The sequence below is a fragment of the Ahaetulla prasina genome, chromosome 3, assembly GCF_028640845.1.
Source record: "Ahaetulla prasina isolate Xishuangbanna chromosome 3, ASM2864084v1, whole genome shotgun sequence".
Classification (NCBI taxonomy): Eukaryota; Metazoa; Chordata; class Lepidosauria; order Squamata; family Colubridae; genus Ahaetulla; species Ahaetulla prasina.
In genome coordinates, this window is record NC_080541.1 from 120689948 (window position 1) to 120711473 (window position 21526).

General features: G+C 37.7%; 3 protein-coding genes across 6 annotated transcripts in view; 1 reads left to right on the plus strand and 2 right to left on the minus strand.

The window, feature by feature from the left end:
- The window catches only part of TADA1 (transcriptional adaptor 1), a 29269-nt gene extending 25480 nt beyond the window's left edge, over positions 1–3789 (minus strand). The window contains exons 1-2 of the mRNA XM_058177812.1: positions 3641–3789; positions 218–309 (exon numbers count right to left, since the gene is read on the minus strand). Of these exons, the coding sequence (XP_058033795.1) occupies positions 218–309; positions 3641–3714 (166 nt within the window). The 5' untranslated portion in view covers positions 3715–3789. The remainder of the gene's footprint in view (positions 1–217; positions 310–3640) is intronic.
- A 912-nt stretch (positions 3790–4701) lies between these two features.
- Positions 4702–19972, plus strand: PRDX6 (peroxiredoxin 6). Its single transcript, XM_058178324.1, has 5 exons — positions 4702–4872; positions 9975–10131; positions 17180–17326; positions 18060–18206; positions 19407–19972. Exons 1-5 carry the CDS (start codon positions 4781–4783, stop codon positions 19530–19532), a joined length of 669 nt encoding a protein of 222 aa, XP_058034307.1. The 5' UTR covers positions 4702–4780; the 3' UTR covers positions 19533–19972.
- The window catches only part of ANKRD45 (ankyrin repeat domain 45), a 36242-nt gene continuing 19594 nt past the window's right edge, over positions 4879–21526 (minus strand). For 2 of the 4 annotated variants that reach the window (XM_058178320.1, XM_058178323.1), the window contains exons 6-7: positions 16508–16552; positions 4879–13843 (exon numbers count right to left, since the gene is read on the minus strand). In XM_058178320.1, coding sequence (XP_058034303.1) covers positions 16518–16552 — 35 coding nt within the window. In that variant the 3' untranslated portion in view covers positions 4879–13843; positions 16508–16517. Of the gene's footprint in view, positions 16553–21526 lie in introns of all 4 variants that reach the window. The other 2 variants (XM_058178322.1, XM_058178321.1) reach the window with 2 other exon arrangements.

The following is a 21526-nucleotide window of genomic DNA, read 5'->3' on the forward strand; positions in this document are numbered from 1 at the left end:
TTAAGTTTTACTATGGTAAATTATTGTATTAAGTATTATCAGGCATGATAAACTCTTCAAGGCTAAAATAAACGATCTCGTTCCCACAGTGCACTTTTTAGTAACTATAAATATAATTGAGATGCTATATATTTCAAAGCATTGTAATTAATCCCTAGACATTTGAAACTGAAGAATTCAGAAAACTAAATGAGCAGTTCAGAGTTTATTTTCATACCATTGTCTTGAGTGAGGAGCCTCCGAGCTTCCAGATCAAACTCTTCTTTGCTGATCTTTTGCTTAAACCATAGTTTCAAATTAGCCCAGTACCTGTGCAAAATATCAATAATGAATTATCAATAATGGATTTATCCTTTTAAAAGTTACCTTTTTCCTCTCTAGTTGCTTTATGAGAGAGTATCATATTTTTACAGAATTCTTATAATTGCAAGAAAATATTCAATGAGCAGAATCTCAATCTCAACCAATAGATTTGAGGTTGTGTCTGGCTCTTTGTGTCTGGCTCATCCTGTCCTAAGACAGGGATGGGTAACCTTTTGATGGCCAAGAGTGTAAGGAGGGCTAAGGAACGATATGTGTGGGGGCACATTAAATATTGTAAAGTTAGGTTTAGAGCTATTGGGAATTTTTAATAGTGATACATCTATGTTAGGGCCCACACTATACTTTTATCTGTTTCCCACCTTTAGTTAGCCAGAGAGGACTATAAAATCTTAGCCAGAGAAGACAGTATAAAGGTAATTTGTAGAGTGCAATTTGCCCCACCTATCTTAAGTAAACAAAGTACTCAACTTATTCCACTTATAGTACTTAAAAATTATTGAACTTTACTTCACAAAAAGGCTTTTTTCACTGGGGCAAATTGCAGTTTATGTTCTTTCTACTTTTAGCCTTGGCTAAAATCTCTTGTTGCCTATTTCAAACATGGAAAAAGTCAGGTATTAACTGAGCATGCACAACTTGGAATTTTTCAGAATCTCATCTCTTTATTTCTGGAGCTTATAGAGAAAGGTATTCTGTGCATATTCATTGTAAAATGAATGACAGCAAGCCTGATATTCAGAATGTGGAAGATCATATTTGTATTTGTTTTCCCTGTCATTGGCCCTAAAAATAAAAGGTTGCTTTTAATTGTGATTAAATATTAGTTCAGGTTAAAAATGAGTTTATTGGACAAGACAAACAGGTGAGGCAAATCATAAAGGTTTTCAAGCAACTGTAGAACTAGTAAGAAAAAATAGGAAGAAGATGGATGATGTTTTATGATTATAAACCCTCTGCACTCTGTTTAAAAAGCAGAGGTGAAAGGGATAGTTAAAATGGAGGCCATCCAATGTGAAGACATCCATAGGCTGGGAGTTTTGAAGATCAGAATTCCTCATTCTGTACTAGGGGAACTTCTTTTTCCTCTATCTTAATTTTTGTTCCAAACATTAAACTAAACTGTCCTTCAGTGACAGTCCACAATTTCATTGAAGAGGGTAGTGGTTATGATAATTAAGCCAGTTAAGATTTGTAATGCAAACCAGCCTTTCAAAAAATTGTTAAAAGACTACCTAATTGCCCAGCAAGTATTTCCATGCCTGATGGCAATAACTATCTAATACTGTTTTCTCCTCCTACATAGTTTTCTTCACTCCCATTTTTTATAAGATAGTTAAAGATCAGGAATCTGATAGCAATTTTTCCAACTCTTTTTTTAATCACTATAGATTAACACAGCTTTACTCTTATAAAATTTAAAAATTATACATTTAAGACAATAGTTAATTGTATTGTGCTATATCACTAAAATACTGAATAGGCATGAAAACAGCAAAATAATACAGTGAAACTGGCATTAATAAATTGGCAAAATTAATATATATTATTTTTGTCTCATTTTGTCTCAATTGTACCTCTGGTCCAATTTTTACACTACTATACTGGTGAAAAAAGGATATTATATTATGTGGGTCATCATAAATAAGCAAATTCATTCATTAAGTGAATCAATATCGCTAAACAGTGATAGATAAAATTAAGCCAACATTTTAATCCCTTTACATTATTTCTAGAGTTAGTTTGGTGTAGTGGTTAAGGCACTAGGCTAGAAACTGGGAGGCTGTGAGTTCTAAATTCTACCTTATTCATAAAGTCAGCTGGGTGTCCTTAGGCCAGTCATTCATTCTGAGCCCTAGGAAGGAGGTAATGGCAAAACATTTCTGAAATCTTGCCCAGAAAATTGCAGGGACTAGTCTGGGCATCTCCAGGAGTTAACACTAATTCAAAGGCACACATACAAAACACAAACCTTTGTTTCTGTAGAGTTCTCCAGATATTTCCAATATTTAATATAAATTACATATTAAGAAAACAAAATGTTTTAAAAAGGGGAGGATTAATATTGGCCTACTACAAATAGTTGGCTTGTTTATTTTTGTATATGTACTAAACCAGGGGTCACCAACCTTGGCAACTTTAAGACTTGTGGAACAAGCAAAGCTGGCTGAGGAATTCTAGGAGTTGAAGTCCACAAGTCTTAAAGTTGCCAAGGTTAGAGACCCCTGTAGCGATTTATTTGGCCTCTAAAAATCAAGTTGCATTAATTTCTTGCAGGAAACGAGAGACTTGTGGTATTTTAAAGAGACCTACATACAGGGGTGAAATCCAGCAGGTTCTGACAAGTTCTGGAGAACCGGTAGCAGAAATTTTGAGCAGTTTGGAGAACAGGCAAATGCCACCTCTGGCTGGCCCCAGAGAGGGGTGGGAATGAAGAGTTTGCAATATCCCTCCCCTGGAGTGGGGTGGGAATGGGGATTTTGCAGTATCCTTCCCCTGGAGTGGGGTGGGAATGAAGATTTTGCAGTATCCTTCCCCTCCCCTGCCCACCAAGCCACACCACACCCACCAAACCACGCCCACAGAACCAGCAGTAAAAAAAATTGGATTTCACCATTGTATACATATGTCTACTCAGAAGTAAGTTGCTGAATTACTTCCAGGGTATTGCTGCTTAATAGAATTGCTGCTTAATAGAATTAGGTAGATATTTCTGTGAATACGAGTGCAGTAATTTTTAGGCAGTGATTCTACATACATTTGATTTAAAAAATTTAAATTAATGTGCACATGACTGTGTATCAGTCTCCAAGGTGCACAAAATCACCTTTGAGAATTTGTGAAGCACTTGAGAGTGGCTACACAAATCCTACTTAAAATTATGATTGTGATGTCTTGAATAACTGAAAGCCTAAAGAGTTGGATTGCTGTTCCTTAATGACTAGTTTCTAGTCTACCACCTATGAACAGCAGGATCTTTCATCCTCCCTAATCAACATTTCATGGAGGGTGGGGGGAGGGATATTTGTATTGCTAAGCAGGGTTGAAATAAGGCCTGCCTATTCGGTTCTGAAGAAAAAGGATTATTATTAAATATTAAATATTATTATGAAAATATTCACAAAGGGCAGTGGGTTTTTATACGGAGAGTAGAGGGCTGATTGGGGATCCACTTACGCTCGAGTTTACAAAACACCCGCTGCAAGAGAAAATCGAGATCGATGCCAACTAGGCCTCTGTTGTAAAAATACGGTTAACGGCTTAACGAAGAAACGCCGGGGAGGTGGGGGGGAGAGAACGGCGCCTGATGATCACTTACTGCTTCACATTTTCGCCCAAAGCTTCGCTCAGGTTTTTCTTGGCCACCTCCAGCTCACTCACGTAAGTCGCCATGACAAGCTCTAGGCAGCATGCACCCGCCCGCTCTCATTTTACTGCCCGCGAGGCCGCGTCAACCTCAAGAGCAATTCTCACCGCTTAATTTGATTCTTTGTTTCGCAACTCCTGGCCGTACGGCAGCGTAAATGGAAAGGGACTTCATCTCTCCGATTTCAGAATGACTCTAAAACGCGTTAAAATTAGAACATGTGAATAACTGTGCAACAGATCCTATTAGATGCCAACTTGAAAAAAAGCACTTCATTCCGGAAGCTATTCAGCACCTTTACCGATTTGTGGGCCGAAAGGAAGTTTACTTCAAAACAATTTAAATTAACAGCGATTTTAATTGCAGTCCTTAAATACTTGATTTTTGAGTTCTTTGGTCAGACCTCTGACTGAACACGTACTCGGTTAGGCTGCTTTAAAAATCCAGTGTTTACTTGTGCCCTCGCCAGTCTTTAACATTTCTCAGGCTGCCTCATTGGAGATTTTTGCTGGGAATGTGGCGGCGTCGATTGTTTCTGCAAACATCCACACATACACACACACACACACACCATTACTTGCTCTTCCGATTGCCTGACTTTTTAGCTTTTCTCCCCAATGATGCCTGCAATTATATGAATATTGTGAAGAAGCCCCGTCGTGCAACCTAAGATGACTTGCTTCAGAGGATCGGAAAACCTACATTCAACACAGCCGTAAACTTGCCTTCGTCTGCATCTACTGTACTGTAAAAGCGACGTTCTGCTTGCTAGAGCAGGGCTCTCCAACCTGGACAACTTTAAGCCTGGCGGACTTCAACTCCCAGAATTCCCCAGCCAGCAAAGTTGGCTGGGGAATTCTGGGAGTTGAAGTCCGCCAGGCTTAAAGCAGTCCAGGTTGGAGAGCCCTGTGCTAGGGTAAGTAACCCCAACAGCGGAAGGTTTCCGTCCTCTGGGTCCGCCCCTTAAAGCCGCGCCCCCCTCGCTAGGCTCTGTGGGTCCCGCTATTCCTTCACTCCTTCCACTTTGCCTTTCGGTTGTTCGGGCGCAGCTGAGCTGTCTTCCTGCTCTTGCAAGCAAAGGCTTAGAGGACCATGCCGGGCCTGCTACTAGGAGACGAGGCGCCTAATTTCCAGGCGGACACCACGCACGGTCCCATCCGCTTCCACGAATTCCTGGGAGACTCGTGAGTACGAGGGGCGACCGCGGCCACTGGGTGCGCGTAATAGGGTTGCTCTATTCGGTGGTCCTCGCTTGGTAGGGCCGCTTTGCCCTAGAGTGCCATAGACGCTTTGCTCCTTTCATTGGTGGGAGAGTCGGCGTAGAGCCGCTACCGCGGCCGGGAAAAGGGGGCTACCAAGGTAATCAACGACTCCAGAGCAATTAAAAGGGCTGCGGCATCTTCGTGGAAACCGTAAATAACTGTCTTGGGTGGAGGACGGGGATATTTCTTCTTGGCTAATTAACTCCAACGAGGTTCGGGAAAGGCAAAGGAAAAAAAAGGCAAAGACTCTGTTCCCTCTTCGTTCCCCGAAACAGAATCGTTGTGCCTTTAATAATTATCTTCTGTATGGCTTATAACCTACATGAAAGGTAGAATATAAAGAGTTCTAGCAATAGAATAATAAATTGTTTATTCAAATATGTACAATGTGAAAAGTGGCCTTTAATTTTTCCTTCCTAAGGCTGGAATACAAAGTTCCATTGAAATTGGTGGAAAGAAAGTTCAAGAGGAAATCATGCCTGCATTGCATAGGTTGCTTATTGTACAATATTAATAGAATAGGAATAGAATTTGTATTGGCCAATTGTGATTGGACACACAAGGAATTTGTCTTGGTGCATTTATTGTCACAAAATGTGGCTTTCAAAAGAGTTAATATAGCAACTAGCTCTATATTCTCAGAAACCTTTTGAATAAGTTACTGAGAATATCTGTTGAGAAATTGTTCACATCCTTTTGAATTTTCTAAAACGTTTTGTCCACAAAAACGAACTGAATGGTGGATCAGGTAGTCCTTGGCAAAGTTTCCCTGTGCTGTGCTTTTGGTAAGTGGGTACAGTGTTCTTAGCTTGGGATCTTCGGAGCTTCTTAATTTAACCTTTATTCTTCTATCCTTCTAATTAAATGTCTTCTGTAGCATGAAGTACAGCTACTGTACATGCTGTGTGCTTAGTCACATTTAGAATGTACTGTATAATATCACAATTACTGTTGACCCAAAGTAGGCAAGCTCTTTGAATTATTGGAGGCACATTGGGGATTTTGAGAATGTTGGAGAACCTCTTACATAATGATTGCTGTAGGGAGGGAATGCCTCTTCATTAAGTAGTTGCCATGGTAATTGTGGTCAGTTGCAGAACAGCCATTTATTAGAAGGCAAACTAGCAAGATTATTTCCCAGCCACTTCCCAGTCTACAAAGTGTTCTCTTAATTTTTTTGTTCTTTTTTCTTGAGTGAATTGATAGATTTCTAGGAAAGCACTGGTCAAACACCTGCCTTATTTTTATGTTCTACAAAACTCTCAGAGCCCTATTCCTGTAAATAAAGATAATGCTAGAAAGAGAGGCTCTCTTTAACTGAGTTTTTTTTTTAAAAAAATCCCATAGGACAAGGAAGAATTGTGGTATTGTTGTCTACTCCTGTTGTGTTTAGAGATGAGCAGCTTTTCTTTGGAATCTGGGGAAAGTACTAAGAATACTTTAATTACATTGGGTATGTTGATTTTGTAGGTCCCAATTAGGTCTAAATTGGTTTCTTTTACTGTATGAGCTTAATGAATATATTAAGTTTTGGATCATAATCTATTTGAGAAGGTAGTGTTACATATACATTAGGCTTGTGCAGTGCTTCCGATTCAATTTCAAAAGCAAGGGAGAACATAACAGTTACTATAACTTTTTAAAAGTAGACTATCTTTTCTTTGGATTCATCCATGCATCCCAGGAAAAGATGTAGATCCTTTAAAAAATGAATGCCCTTTAGTTTCATACCCTTTTGTGAAAACACCTGTGCTAACCCAAAAGGTCCAGTTAGCAAAAATGCTGCCAGTTTGCTCCTCACTTCCTAGTTAAGGTAATGAATGATATAAATTTACTATGTAATCTGATGACCATTTTGGATTTATTTAAAAAATCACAATTTAATAATCTGTGGCAAGTTTTGGTTATAGCACACACACAGTCCTATCAAGCCTTGTAATAACCATTTTTTTATTTGCCTGGCCCAGAAACCTGGTTATAATTTCTGATGTATGGATTTTTTCAAAGCTGCTAACCATGGTTTGAGCAAATCAGGAAACAGCAGTTGATGACTTCTAATTGGATAGCTGTTAAAAGATAGATTGGAGGCTTAAAAGAAATGCTGGTACATACTTATGTCTGGTAATGAGCAAAATTCAAATTGATCAGTTTTCCTATATTAAAGGCATACCACAATGAATTCATTGAAATGACTCAATTTGGACCAATAGCAAAGCCTGTAAGGATTAGGAGCTGGAATTGTCTTTTTCATTTGAGCAGCAATGTTACAATAGTGTTAGAACATTCTAACTTAGACCCATACATTTATATGGGTATATTCTTTTGATTAATGAAAACTGCAGTCATTTTCAAGGTTATATTAATCATTAGGTAAGAAATATATAATGATAGCTTTTGGAATAGTTTTATAACTAGATTTATAAAAAACAATATATTTATGCTTCTCCAATATAATAAGGTGATTACTCTGGAAGTACATAAAATACAAACATTGTTCATTATAGTGGAAATGCAAAACTCTGCTTTCTTTAAATCAGTGATATAATCACTTGGGTTAACATTAAATTGCAACTCTGAAACAAGTCATTTCATTCTCGGAAGTGCAGACAAAAGAGCAAAGGGTAGATTCCTGTTGCTCAATAAGTTTTGTTTTCCCTGTAGCAGCTGCTTGACTAGAGTCCAGTTTGGCAACTTCCAGAGTACTAGGCATTCAGCACCCAGAGTTCTTAGCCAATGTGAAAAGGATAAGGTGGGTGAGAGTTTCAGAAGATGAAATTTGATATATATGGAGGATATCAAATTAGAAAACACTAGAATACAAAATGAATCTTTGCAATTGGCCAAACTACAGGATAGAATATATTAAATTCAGGAATGAAGAAGAATGAATGTGAATATCCATCTGCTAAGCAAATTCACATGGAAATTCATGAGAAGCAATTTAGAACTAAGCAGAAATTTCCTGACAACAATTAATCAGTGGAGCAACTTGCCTCCAGAAATTGTGGGTGTTCCAACACTGGAGGTTTTAAAGAAAAGTTTGGACAATAATTTGTCTGAAATGGTATAAGGTTTTCTGCTTGAGCACGGGGTTGACTAGAAGATCTCCAAGGTCCCTTCCAACTATGTTATTCTGTTACGATTGCAAGAGGATAAAAAAGGTTTCGTATATTGGCTGACATAAATTCTGCATGTGAATGTAATTTACATCTTCATCTGACTTTCGTATGTTTGATGATAATATTAAAACAACTGTCAGCAGTTATTTTATAATGTAGTATGCATGCAGAACCCAACATTCTTCTTTTTCTGCTATATCCATCATTGGATGTTGGCAATCCTATTTTTATCAACAGCGACACGAAAAAGTGCTGTTGACTTTTGTCCAAACCAGTCCCTTAGCCATGATGATGTTCTTCTGTCTGGACCTCATTTGCCTTCAATCTTTCCTTGGAGGATTAAGTGAAATATGCCATATTTTTCCGGGTGTCGCATCACATGTCCAAAATTTTCTAACTTTTGCTTTTTTATGGTTTGATGATTTTTCTTGGCTTTCCCAGGCAGCTTTCCCAGTGATCTATTAAGGGTTTCCAAATTTGTTTTACCATTGCTACTTTTCTGCTTGAGCATCCAAATTACAGTACTACTATCTGCAACATTTATGGTATTACAGCAGCTTTTGTCATCCACACAGCCATAAATATTTGTAACAATCTAAAGTAATCTCAGAATGATGACAAATGTATAGAATGGAAATTATATTACCATTGCCTTTTTAACAGTTACTCTTTAATTTAACAAATCCTTGATAATATGAATGACCTCTGTGTAACTTTAAATTGAGTTCATGCATCTGAATAAGCTATAATCAGGTCTTCTTCATTTGAATTACTATTTGCTAAACCATTTGCTAACTCATAACATTTTTTGCTTGGTTGGTTCACACATCAGAGTAAATCAAAAATTACCAAGACAGAAATTGTAGACATAAATTAAGCATTAAGACTTATTAAACTTGAAATATATTTTTTCTCATATGGATTATATAACAATGTGTAGAATTTTCAATATTTTGTATCAAATGATCCCACAGCTCCTAAAAAAAAGATTACCTCGTGAACATTTTTGATTCCATTATGCTTAATTTCTAAAAAGTAACAAAAAGGAAACAGTTAGTTTGCAACTGTAGCATATACAGTATGTAATTGTGCAATCTCCACTTTTATTGAAACTGGCTGCTCTATTCAAATTTGACTTAACCATTGCTCATACATTGTCAAACAAAAGCTGGATCTTGCACAAAGGATTTTGGGAATATTGTTCTACTGTGAAAAATGTCTGGGTATGTGTATTTCTACCAAGAGACCTTTGAAATGCAGGCAGACCAGTTTGGAGAGGTGGGAGGTAGCATTAGCTATTAATGGAGCAACACTATGAAGGCCTGCCAAGGTTATAATCTCTTTGGCACTGGGCAATGCTTCAATTGAGAAGGTATTCATGACTGAGAACTAAATGAAATGCTGCATGTTGCATAATAGGGACAGTAAAACGTAAGTGTAAAGAACAAAGAGAACTCTGCTGGTACATGAGGAGAAAAAATATGCTAAAATTATTAAAGTAGCATAATAAGCTTTCTAGCTCTCCAGAATTCTACCATGGGATGGCCTAGCCTTTTCCAACCAGGTGTCCCCTAGATAAATTTGATTTTAGATCCCATAATCCCTACCAAACAAAGGATTGGGCTTTGTTCAGGATATGGGATGTAAACCCCTTCTTATCTGGTACATTGTGTTGGAAATGGCTGAGCTGTAGAGTTCAAAAATCAGAAAAAGGGAAAAAGGAGTAAAATTCAGGAGAAGAATCATTTAAATATTCCAAGCTGTAGGCTTCCTAGATGCTATTCAATGCCGAGTCCTCTCAGTCAACCTGTTCACAGTTGAAAACAAACTTTGAAATAACTTTTTAAATCTGCTCTGACTTACTAGGCTTTTATGCTATTTACCATGTAATTCTTTTTCTTTCAGATGGGGCATCCTCTTTTCTCATCCAAGGGACTTTACTCCAGTGTGTACCACAGAACTTGGTCGAGCAGCAAAATTAGCACCAGAATTTGCCAAGCGAAATGTTAAATTAATAGCCCTCTCTATTGATGATGTCAGCGACCATCTCGCCTGGTGCAAGGTATTGTGGGGGGAAAAACAATGACAAAAAGAAAGAGGCAAGATAAGAATTGGAATGTTATTTTCAATGAGACATGGAAAACATTTTGATAGTCTGCATTTAATGTTTTGAGGGATTGCTGAAATGGGCAGGATTAATCATGTATGTAGGCTGGGCTGTGATTTTCAGATTTTCTTTTTAAAAGAAAAGGTAAGGCCATTTTAGGGTACCGTTTCCTGTCTCAATGTGGTAAGAATATACAATAGTAAATTTGATAGCCTCATTCCAAGTTGTGACAGTGCATTTAGAGAAGGCTTTTAAGGGCACAGAAAAAGAGGTTGAAGACCACAGATTGATAATCCTTACATTTGGCCTTGAGCCTCTTCTGATACTCTTCTGTAGTTCTATTATAAAGATACTGAAAACTTCAACATTAATTTTACTAATCTTTACAAATAAAAATTTAACTGTGAGTAAATTGTGGGTAATTGAAGTAATTTCAGAAACCATGGTTTTAAGATTATTAAACCACCCCAATGAAGCAGTCGATGTGATGACTCTGTGTCTTGAAGCCGTTTGGGTCTGGATGGGGACGAACAGGCTCCGACTCAACCCATCCAAGACGGAGTGGCTGTGGATGCCGGCAGCCCGGCACAGTCAGCTTACTCCTTTGCTGACTGTGGGGGGCGAATCGTTGGCCCCCAGGGAATTGGTGCGCAATTTAGGCGTTCTCCTGGACGTACGCCTGTCTTTAGAAGATCATTTGACGGCCGTCGCCAGGGGAGCTTTTTGTCAGGTTCGCCTGATTCGCCAATTGCGCCCTTTCCTGGACCAGGACTTGTTATGCACAGTCACTCATGCCCTCGTCACTTCCCGCCTGGATTACTGCAATGCTCTCTACATGGGGCTCCCCTTGAAGAGCATCTGTAGGCTCCAACTGGTACAGAATGCGGCCGCGCGGGGGATTGAGGGAGCTCCTCGTAGCTCCCATGTAACACCTCTCCTGCGCGGGCTGCATTGGTTGCCGGTGGTCTTCCAGGTGCGCTTCAAGGTGTTGCTTATCACCTTTAAAGCGCTCCATGGCATCGGACCGGGATATTTATGGGACCGCCTGCTGCCACCAGTTCCCTCCCATTGTCCAGTGCGTCCAGTGCGCTCTCACAGGGAGGGCCTCTTTAGGGTGCCGTCAGCCAACCAATGTCGGCTGGCGGCCCCCAGGGGAAGAGCGTTCTCTGTGGGGGCCCCGGCTGTGTGGAACGAGCTGCCGGTGGGACTCCGTCTTCTCCCTGATCTTCGGACCTTTAAACGCGAGCTCAAGACTTTCTTTTTCCACCAAGCGGGTCTGGCCTGATTGATTGATTTTAATAATTAGGGATTTTAGCGGGTTTTTAACAGGGGTTTTATCTTTGTATTTTTATTCTAATAGTTTTAAGTATACAGCAGTTTAATAAGTTTTTTAATTTTGTTATGGTATTTTAAATGGTTTTTGTATTACTGTTGTTTTATTTGCTGTACACCGCCCTGAATCTTCGGAGAAGGGCGGTATAAATATGTGAATAATAAATAAATAAATAAATTTAATATATATGCTGCAATAGGAAGCCTAATGAATGCCAGAGAATTGTCTGTAGACAGACCAATATTCATAGGTATGCCTAGAGAATTATTTCACTGTTCTATCCCATGTACAAATGTGAAAAAAATAAAAACAAAACTGTTGCTGAGGTTTCAGGCCCCAAACTTTAGGATTATATTTCCATTAAAAATAATGGACTACTGTGTGTCCCCAAAAATAGGACATCCCGAAAATAAGGCCAAGCCTGATTTTTGGGGTGGGCATAAATATACGCCCTCCCCCAAAAATAAGCCCTAGTGACAGGGTGGGCGTGGCCAGCACAGGAGGCAGCCCTGCCCTTCCCCAGTCACCTCAGGGCTTCTTGGCCTCTTATTTGGATCAGCTGAGCCTCTCAGGCTGCCATTCACAGCAGATTCATGGGTGGCCGGCACCTCCAACAAGCGCAGCTGCTTTTGCCATTGAATGCGGCCACTTCTGCAACAGAAGGCCAAGTGATGCATCCCATGTGCCTAGCGCCAGCCTACCGAAAAGTACTGTAGCAGCAGCTATCCACAATATTTTTACCTTTATTTCATTCTGACTGTACTGGGCCATGTGGGTTGGGACGAAATAAGGGTTAAAAAATTGTGGATAGCTGCTGCTACCCTTTGGAAGGCCAGTGTGGGCCATGAGTCTCCTGCTGCAGAAGTGACTGTGCCCAAGGAGCACTTTTGGGAGAGAAGGCAAAGGGGAAGCGATTGCTTGGAAACTTCCGCCCTACTCCTGACTCTCTGCCGGGCAACTCCCGGCAGCCCCAGAGCCCAAAGCCCATGCCCGCCCGGCTCCCTTTTCCACAGTGCCCAGCTCTTTATTGAGGGCAGTGGCAGGTGGGTAGAGGAGAAGCGAGACGCATGGAGCGAGACAGAGCTCGCTCCTTTTGCCATGTCTTCTCCTCCTCTTGCCAGGCATGGCAAGCCTTCCTGCCCCTGCCCAAATTGGATGCAATTTGGGGATGGCAGGTGGGGAGGGTGTGGCCAGGAAGACACGAGATGCGCATCTTACCTGCCTTGCAGTTCTGTCGCATGTCTCGCTGTTGTCTGCAGGCAAACACGTAGGGTTAAAAAAAAAAGTTGCGAGTTCAATCAAACTTCTTGAACTGGCGAGAAGTTTGGTTTTACCTTACAATGGCGAGACACATGACAGAGCTGCAAGGCAGGTAAGACACATGTCTCGTGTCTGTCCGGCCCCACCTCTTCCCACCTGCCTCCCCCAAATTTCATCCAATTTTGGCAGGGACAGGAAGCCCTGCCATGCCCAGCAAAAGGGGGAGAGGAGACGGCAAAAGGAGCCCCATCACACTCCATGCATCTTGCTTCTCCCCCACCCTACCTGCCCCCCCCAACAAAGAGACAGCAGGGAAGGGCAGCAGCCAGGCTGCTATTACGGTATCATTGGGGTGCATGGAGCCGTCTTAACTGCCTTGCAGCTCTGTCGTGTGTCTTGTCATTGTCTGCAGATGGGAGCGGGTGGGAGTTTGCAGGCAAGGGGGATGGATGGATGGATGAGGGATGGCTGAGTACCAAGAACACTGGGGAGATTCCCACCTTTGTTTGCCCCAGCTAACAGCTGACGAGCAGCTATGTTGCGCTGCCACAGCAGCGCAAGGGCAGCGGCCATAAGGTGGCCACGTTCGCTGCCTCCTGCAACCCCAAAATAATAAGACGCCCCTGATAATAAGGCCAAGCCCTTATTTCGGGGTTCAAAAAAATATAAGAGAGTTATTTTTGGGGAAATATGGTATAATTCCTATCATCCTTATAATTGTATCATAGTTCAGGTGTGAACACATTATAAGGCTGGCTTAACAGGTTTAAGCATGCTTATCAATAAAGCAATTTTAAAAAAGTGTAAGAAGAGAAAATCAAAAACAAAACAAACAGTAAAGACAGTAGTTTGTATGTATCAAAATATATATATAATAAAAAGTATTAAGACTGTTTTGATAGTTACTCTCTTTACAGAATAATGGGTTTAATTTTATGCTGATATATTCACATCTGACGTCAGTTTTTACAACCGGAACAACAATAAATCTCGGTTATCGTAACTTGAAGCCAGTGTTCAGGAACTAGATTACAGGAGGAGTTTGGAGACACCTATGCTTGATGAGTTGATTTCCTGTAGACAAGATAAAAAGCCATTAAAAATATAGAGAGATTGAGCACTACAGAAAAGTTGGTATTAGGGTTTAAATTCCAGGGCTTTTGAGTGAACAAAAATTTGATCATTCTCTTCTCACTCAAAGATTGGAGATACCTAGTTAGTATTATATAACAGGGTTGTATCCAACCTGAAAATGTGGCTTTCTGCCTTACCATTTGCAGCACTCAATCATAGTGACTTCTATTTTGCAGGCCTTATTATAAGAAATGTGTCAAAATAAATGAATTTCATGAGGTTCATGAATTTATAATTACCCTTTCCCGTGCTCTAATACATGACAGATTTAAAAAAAGTTAGTTTGGATATGACTAAACCAGCAAATGAAAAAAATTGCATAGCAAAATTGCCACATGTGCTATTTAAACATGTGATGCTAAATCTTTTGTAGTACCACCATGATAGGACAGTTTGTTGCACTGAAAATATATGGAAAGGACAGCCTCTTTAGAATATAAACACATGTCAGTGTTAGTATTTGCTAAACATTTCATGCAGAGGTGCACTTTGTCAGCGTTACAGAAACCCCCCTCCCCAAGTAAAGACTCCGAAGCAGGCATTTTTCAAAGTTCTTTTACTAGCATAAGTAAACTGGCACAACTGGGGAAATCCGATTCTGGGAGATCCGGGTCTTCCCTCAGTGAAACACGCTCCAATCGCCAACTGTCCCATCTCGAGACATTACTCTGACCACTCCTTCTCCAGATGCAGTCCTGGCCTGACCTTGACCGGCAGGAAGAATGTTATTATGTCTAATGGCCCCTTCTACCAAATCCCCCCTCCTATTTTCCCACACATGGGAAAGTGGCAGTGCGGAAGCTTTCGGCCTAGTATGGCTTCCAAAGCCAACACACTTTTTAATACTTTCAAAACTCTTTAAGCTTGAAACGCAGACCAAATTCAACTTAAGAATGCATTTCATTATGCATATTTAACTATTCCATTCTTTAGTTATTTAGAACAAGTTATATAATCTTGTACATATTATTATCTTTCTTTAAAAATGGAAATAAGTGCTTCTACAGAAACAACTAATTTTGTATATACAAAATAATAAATAACTAAAGAGCAGCAGTGTAAAACTTTTATTAGATCTATTGAAAGTATTTAGTAACAGATGACACTATTGTTCTGCTGTTTACATATTTTTTAAAATTATTCTTCAGCTGTTTTTCCAGATAGTTGAAAAACAATTCCTTTTCTAGAGAGCACAAGCAAACAATGCCTATGCACTGCTTGAAAACAGTGTATGAAACATTCTAAAATAAAAAGTCCACTCTGATTTCTAAAAATGGAAAATAAAAATTGCTTTTCTTTTTTTAATACATAGTGGGTAAGTGAGTAGGTTGACTGTTCAAAGGAATCTCAAGATGTTCCCTGTGTTGGGTGAAATTACTTAATTATATATATATATATATGTATATGTATATATATATATATATATGATTTTTTTAAAAAGATGCTAAAATTTAGAAAGAAATCATTGATTTTATATGCACAAAATAGTAACATGCAAATTTGACTTTATAAAGCTGTAGCTGCAGATCAATGAATTATACATGTAAATTAATTGGACTTTCAGTTAAAATCTTATGCATAAAAAGCATTCAAAAAACTGTTATTTAATTAAAATGACATCTTAAAGTTTATAAAGTGCAGATAAATTATTAAATGAGAAAAAGCAAAAATGATCAGTAGCATCATCCATGATAACTGGTTTTGCTTGTTTCCCTTCCCCAAAACACATAAAAGCATATTTATTTTGTCATATCTGCTACTGCCTACTCTATCTTTTGTAGGTACTCTACCTACTCTATCTTTTATATGAATTACTTTGTGCACATCCTCTTAGTACATTTAGAAGACAAATTAATATATGATTCTTTATATTGTGCTTCAGCCATTGGATTCAACTTTGCACTTTAGATAATGGGACATTTGAGAAGAATTCATGGAAGCATGTAAAGTAACTTCTTGGATTAAGTTTGGTTCCTGCTGAATGTAGGGAGCCCATGTAATACTACTCCTTGACTTGAAACCAGTCATTTAGCCACTTTTCAAAGTTACAATTGACCTCCTAAAATATACTTATGATCCAGTTTTGATGGCCAGCCCCTCCCCACATGATCGCATGAACATATTTTGGACACTTGGCAGCCAGCCCATATTTATGGCCATTTCCAGCACCCCGTGGTCATGTAACCACAATTTACAACTTTGCTGAAAACCTGTGTTTGCTTCCAGTTTTCAGCAAAATGCCCCATAGAGAACAATTGTTTCACTTAACGACCATGACATGCTTAACTACTGTAGATTCACTTAACCACTGTGATTTGTTTAATGACCATTGCAAAAAAATGGTCATAAAATCGGGTCAGTTAGGTGATGACCCACTTTATGGTCATTACAACTTCTGATTGTAATGAGCAGCCTCTGTTAAAGTTGTAAGTTGAGGACTACCTACAATAGTACAGAAATTGTTTGACATGATCTTATTCCAGGAAGTGTTTTTTATTTCCCAGTCTAGTCTGTCCAGGGATTTCCTGATTGTCTCTTCCATTTTTTTAAAAAATTTGGCCAGATGTGCTCTATAACCTACATATAGATCAAAATTTCACTTACCAAAAATCATTCAGGTTTTTTTGCTGACAACAAAGTCTTGTCCACCTGTATTAATCATAAAATATATCTAGATTAATTATAAAATATGGCAGCAATGTCTCCAGACTGATGGAAAATATCTCTAGCTTATTTTTGTCTCTGGCTTTTAATCTTCCTTCTGCTGGTAGTATGTCACCACTACCTAGTTGCCTAACTAGAACTGTGGCCCTAGGGCCCTACATTTTCCACTTCTCTGCTTTACATCTTGTGCAAGAAACTAGGTGTGCCATTTCAGTGAGGAAGCTAATGGTTGGCTTCTTGTATGAGCAAGTCACTTCTGTGGCAAGCCAGTACTTCACAGAAGAAATTGATAGTCTTGAATGGATGTACAGATGCAAATCTTAGTTTCCCCATTGACTTTTCACATTTTTTTCCATTAGCACAAATATAATGTCTCAAAAGGTAAGCTGCCTCTTTGCAGCATTTTGCTTTTTTAAAAATTAAGCTGTTTTTGTTTATTTGAGTTACTCTGGCTTAAACAATTTTGAGTATTTTGATCATTTTTATAAATCATAATGGAAGGCTTCTAAAAACAAAATTTTTATACCTAAATGAAACAGCACTACATTTTTATTCAGAGTACTAATTGTAATTGAACAAATTTGTAATACATTAAATTTTCCCGTTTTGCAGGACATCAATGCCTACAACAGTGACAAACCTGTAGACAAATTCCCTTTTCCAATAATTGCTGATTTAAAACGGGAACTTTCAGTCCAACTTGGCATGCTGGATCCAGATGAGATAGGCAAAGATGGAATGCCTTTGACTGCTCGTGTGGTAAATATCTATGCATTGCCCCTTTAACATTGCTTTTTTTGCAGGCTGCAGCTTTTTCAGTTGCTTATGTACTGTTTATTGCCTTATTTCTATTTAGTCTGTTATTTAACCAGATGAGAAACCTGCAGTCCATCAGGTCTCCCCATGTGGCCAATAATGGTCTCCCCATGTGGCCAATGTGGTCTGCAAGAAATAAAATTGCTGACATATCTAATCAGAATGGAATGGGTTATGAAATAATAAAATTAGACTAACATTTAATGTTATTTAGAAATTCAATTCTATAAAATAGATTCCAGGAACTGAGAAGAGTAATAAGTCATAGTTGCTGACCTCCATTTATGACTTGTGCAGGAAAGTTCTCATCTATATCTCAAATTTCTTTTGTAGGTAACAGTTGTAATCTTATATAAATAGTTCCCATTTTAATGATAAAACCTATCAAAATTGTGCCAGGTTTAAGATTACAAATACTGGATAAATAATTTTGGATAAGAACTTAGCCTCTCAAAGGCTATGTGGGAAATTCCTATCCAAGGATTAAATTTTATTAAATACATTGCCCCACCCCAATGCATTTGTCATTGTCATTCCAATGTCATAGGAAAAGTATAACACTAAATACTTAAATTATATAATTCCACAAAAGATTGTCAATAAATTGATGATTATAGAACGGTAATGTATATGCAATAATTTGTTTTATTTACAATTCTGTAACTTTGTCCTATAGGTGTTTATTTTTGGCCCAGATAAGAAACTGAAACTCTCTATCCTGTACCCAGCAACCACTGGAAGAAACTTTGATGAGATTCTAAGAGTTGTTGACTCCTTGCAATTAACAGCTGTTAAGAAAGTTGCTACACCTGTTGACTGGAAGGTAGATGTTTACTTCTATAAATCCATTTAATCTAAAGTTTTATTCAGATACAGTGAAAGTTGTTGAAAAAACAGATTTTTCTATATATTGTTAAATACAACAATATTCAAATAGATTGGATAATGACCTTCATGAGGTAATCAGAGAAAGATCTCCTGAGAGTACAATTTTGTGTTGGGAGATAAATTACCATTGTCCTAAATGAAAGGTTTTAAAAAATCATAGATATATTTATGACAGCCCTATAATCAATTGTTTGTGCTCTTCAGACATAATCTCTTATAAACTATCTTCAATTTCTTACAAGTGTACTCCAGTTTAGGCTTGAAAGCCTTTTTATTTTTTAATCAATATTTCCATTAATTTTTTATTTTGTGCATTAAAATATTTGGGATAGTTTTATTAAAGTAACCTGAATTTGCCACATTGATACAATTTCCCCCCCAAACCTATTTAAAAGCTGAAATATTTCCTAATGCAGGTTCTATAATGCCCATAAGTTCATCAGCTAAAAATGTCTTTTTTAAAAAGCAGAGGGAAGAAAAAATGATCAAGAAACCTTATGAAATCTTGATAAATTTTATTTCTGTTTGGAAAATTCCATGAGAAGTGTTTTGAATATTTGTGGAAGAATGTTCCAATTTGGCAATATGTTTTATCGGGGAGAGTAATGCTCTGTATTTTGCCTGTATGAATGTACGTACAGAGCACCTAGTTTGTAAATTATTTTAAATTTCAAGGTAATATGAGACAAAATCAGTAGCCTTTATTTAGTTATAGATTGTTTTTGTAGGAGTTTGTGACAAGAGCTCTTTGGCAGGCACTTTTTATCTTTGCATTTCCAGGACATATAGTTTTAACAAAATGCTTGAAGTGTTTCTCTTATTTTGGATTGAAGTGATATAAAGAGGTACAAAACTAAATCCTAGTCTTAGACTAATTCAATATAACTATTTTGTCAACTACATGAAATATGTTAGATATTTCAGCTGTAGAAATATGCATTATAATTTGAAGTGTAGAATAAATGCAGTAACATATACAATCCAGCTTCAATAAGGTATATATCTATGAAGATGATAGTATGTGTTTCATGTATGCAGTCTGATTCATTGACTGAAGGTTCTAGGCTATCCAAATAAGAACAATTAGTAAAATTATTACTAATTTTCGTTTCTTTTCCTCTCCTTTCCTTGTGAGCCTGGAGACCAGGTCATGGTTGTTCCAAGCTTATCAGATGAAGAAGCCAAAAAGCTGTTTCCAGGAGGGATTTGCACTAAACAACTTCCATCGGGCAAGAATTATCTTCGTTATACCTCTCCATAGCAATTGTGAAGAGAAATCATATGAACAGAATGCTATCACTGGGACTTTGCAGGACTGGTTGCTTTAAATGTGTGGAAATATACTTTGAGAGGCTGTTGCAAAAGAGAAGCAAAGTATCTATTAACTTCTTTTAACCCAGTGACTGGTGTGGCTTACAGCTTCAGCTAATCAGTTTAGGCTTGTTCAAATGAAATCAGTTTTCCTCACCTTCTTGGAATTGAAATTACCACTTTTAAAACAGTAGAGATTTTTCTTTAATGTATTTTCTATTCTCCAGCCACATAAAACATGATTCATGAACAGTAGATTAATATTTTTTCATTAATGGGAATCAATTTCTGTCATGTGTAAAAAAATTTATATCTTGCATTATGTTTCCAAGATTATCAGAAATGAAGGTTCTTGGATTCAGTGTACAAAATAAATTGAATAAACTATTACTTGTATTTGGGACTTTCATTTTAATCCACTGTATTAATTAAAAGCCTAATTCAGAAAACCATATGTTAATTTTGTGAACGATTAAAGCAGAAGTATGGAATAGATTTAACAAAGATGACATCTTTTATTTAGCTGGTTCAGAAAATAAAATAAATCAAGTTAAAATATTTATTTGTTACTGTTCACTCATTCTTAAATACGTCAACACAATGGAATTTATGCAGGACATCATTAAGTTCTTTCTAAAAACAGGTTTTGCCTTTCACATCTAGTAGAAGCATAGAATATTCTACTTCTGGGCTAATGATTTGGTTATTTTAATCTTTATGGAAAAATATTTAGTTCATTTGGGCCCTGGCGATGCTTTATTTTTGTAGAAAAGCAGAGTTTTAGATTTAAATCACTTTGAGCCCTCACCCCTGTTCTTGATGTTAATGGGATTTGACAGCATTACCTCAGAATTAAACAGTGAGTTGTTGGTTTTTGTTTTATAGAGATATAACAGTAAAGTTTTTCACATGATAATGAAACCTTCACATGATAATGAAACCATTCAGATTAAGTAGACTCAGCTATGAAAGCCAGCTGGGTAACTTTGGATCAATCACTCTCTCAGCCCAATTCACCTCACAGAGTTGTTATGCGGATAGAAGGAGGAGGAAGCTGTGTAGGATATGTTTGCTGCCTTGAATTATTTAAAAATAATAAAGGTGGGATACAAATAAATAACCTCCCAATTTTAATAATATCCACTCCATTTCATACAGAAAACCATTATCACTTACTAGACTTAATGTTCTGCCATTAGATGGTTGAATCATACTCCATCCCAAAATTGCCCGTGTTTCTGTTGAGTTGGGATGGTTAAGACAGCATCGTACTATTGCTATGGTGCCCTCTGTCTTGTTGAACTAATAATGCTTTTGTTAAGCAATAGAGTAAAAGTAATAAAATGCTGGTGAAATTCTTGCTATTTATATTCACAAATATCTAGGAGGGTTGCCAAATTTTATGAGTTTGTAATTGTTGTAAGAAGTTTAATTTTGGTAATGTCCAAATATATTTCTTGATTAATTTTATTAATTATAGGGATCTTACTATATTTGATTAAGATTGTGACTGTATTTGTTCTTTGACTATAAATAAGTGAAAGCTCCACTATTGCCCAGCACGCATGGAGTGAATATGGGTTGGAAGACAGTGTAGCTATGTGACCTCAAAATAATGAATTGATGAACTTGGCTGGGGCAAGCAACCTGTAGTGGCAGCAACTGGATTAATGTTTCAGGAACATTATTATTATTATTATTTATTATTATTATTATTAATTCGATTTTTATACCGCCCTTCTCCCGAAGGACTCAGGGCGGTGTACAGCCAAGGTAAAACAAACGGTACAATATACAATTAAAATACAGATTAAAAAACATTATATAGTTGGCCTAAAAACTTTAAAATATATAAAACTAAAAAACCCCTTAAAATTAATAATAGAAATTTAAAACTAATAAAATTTAAGCCAGCCCCGCGCGAATAAATAGATGTGTTTTCAA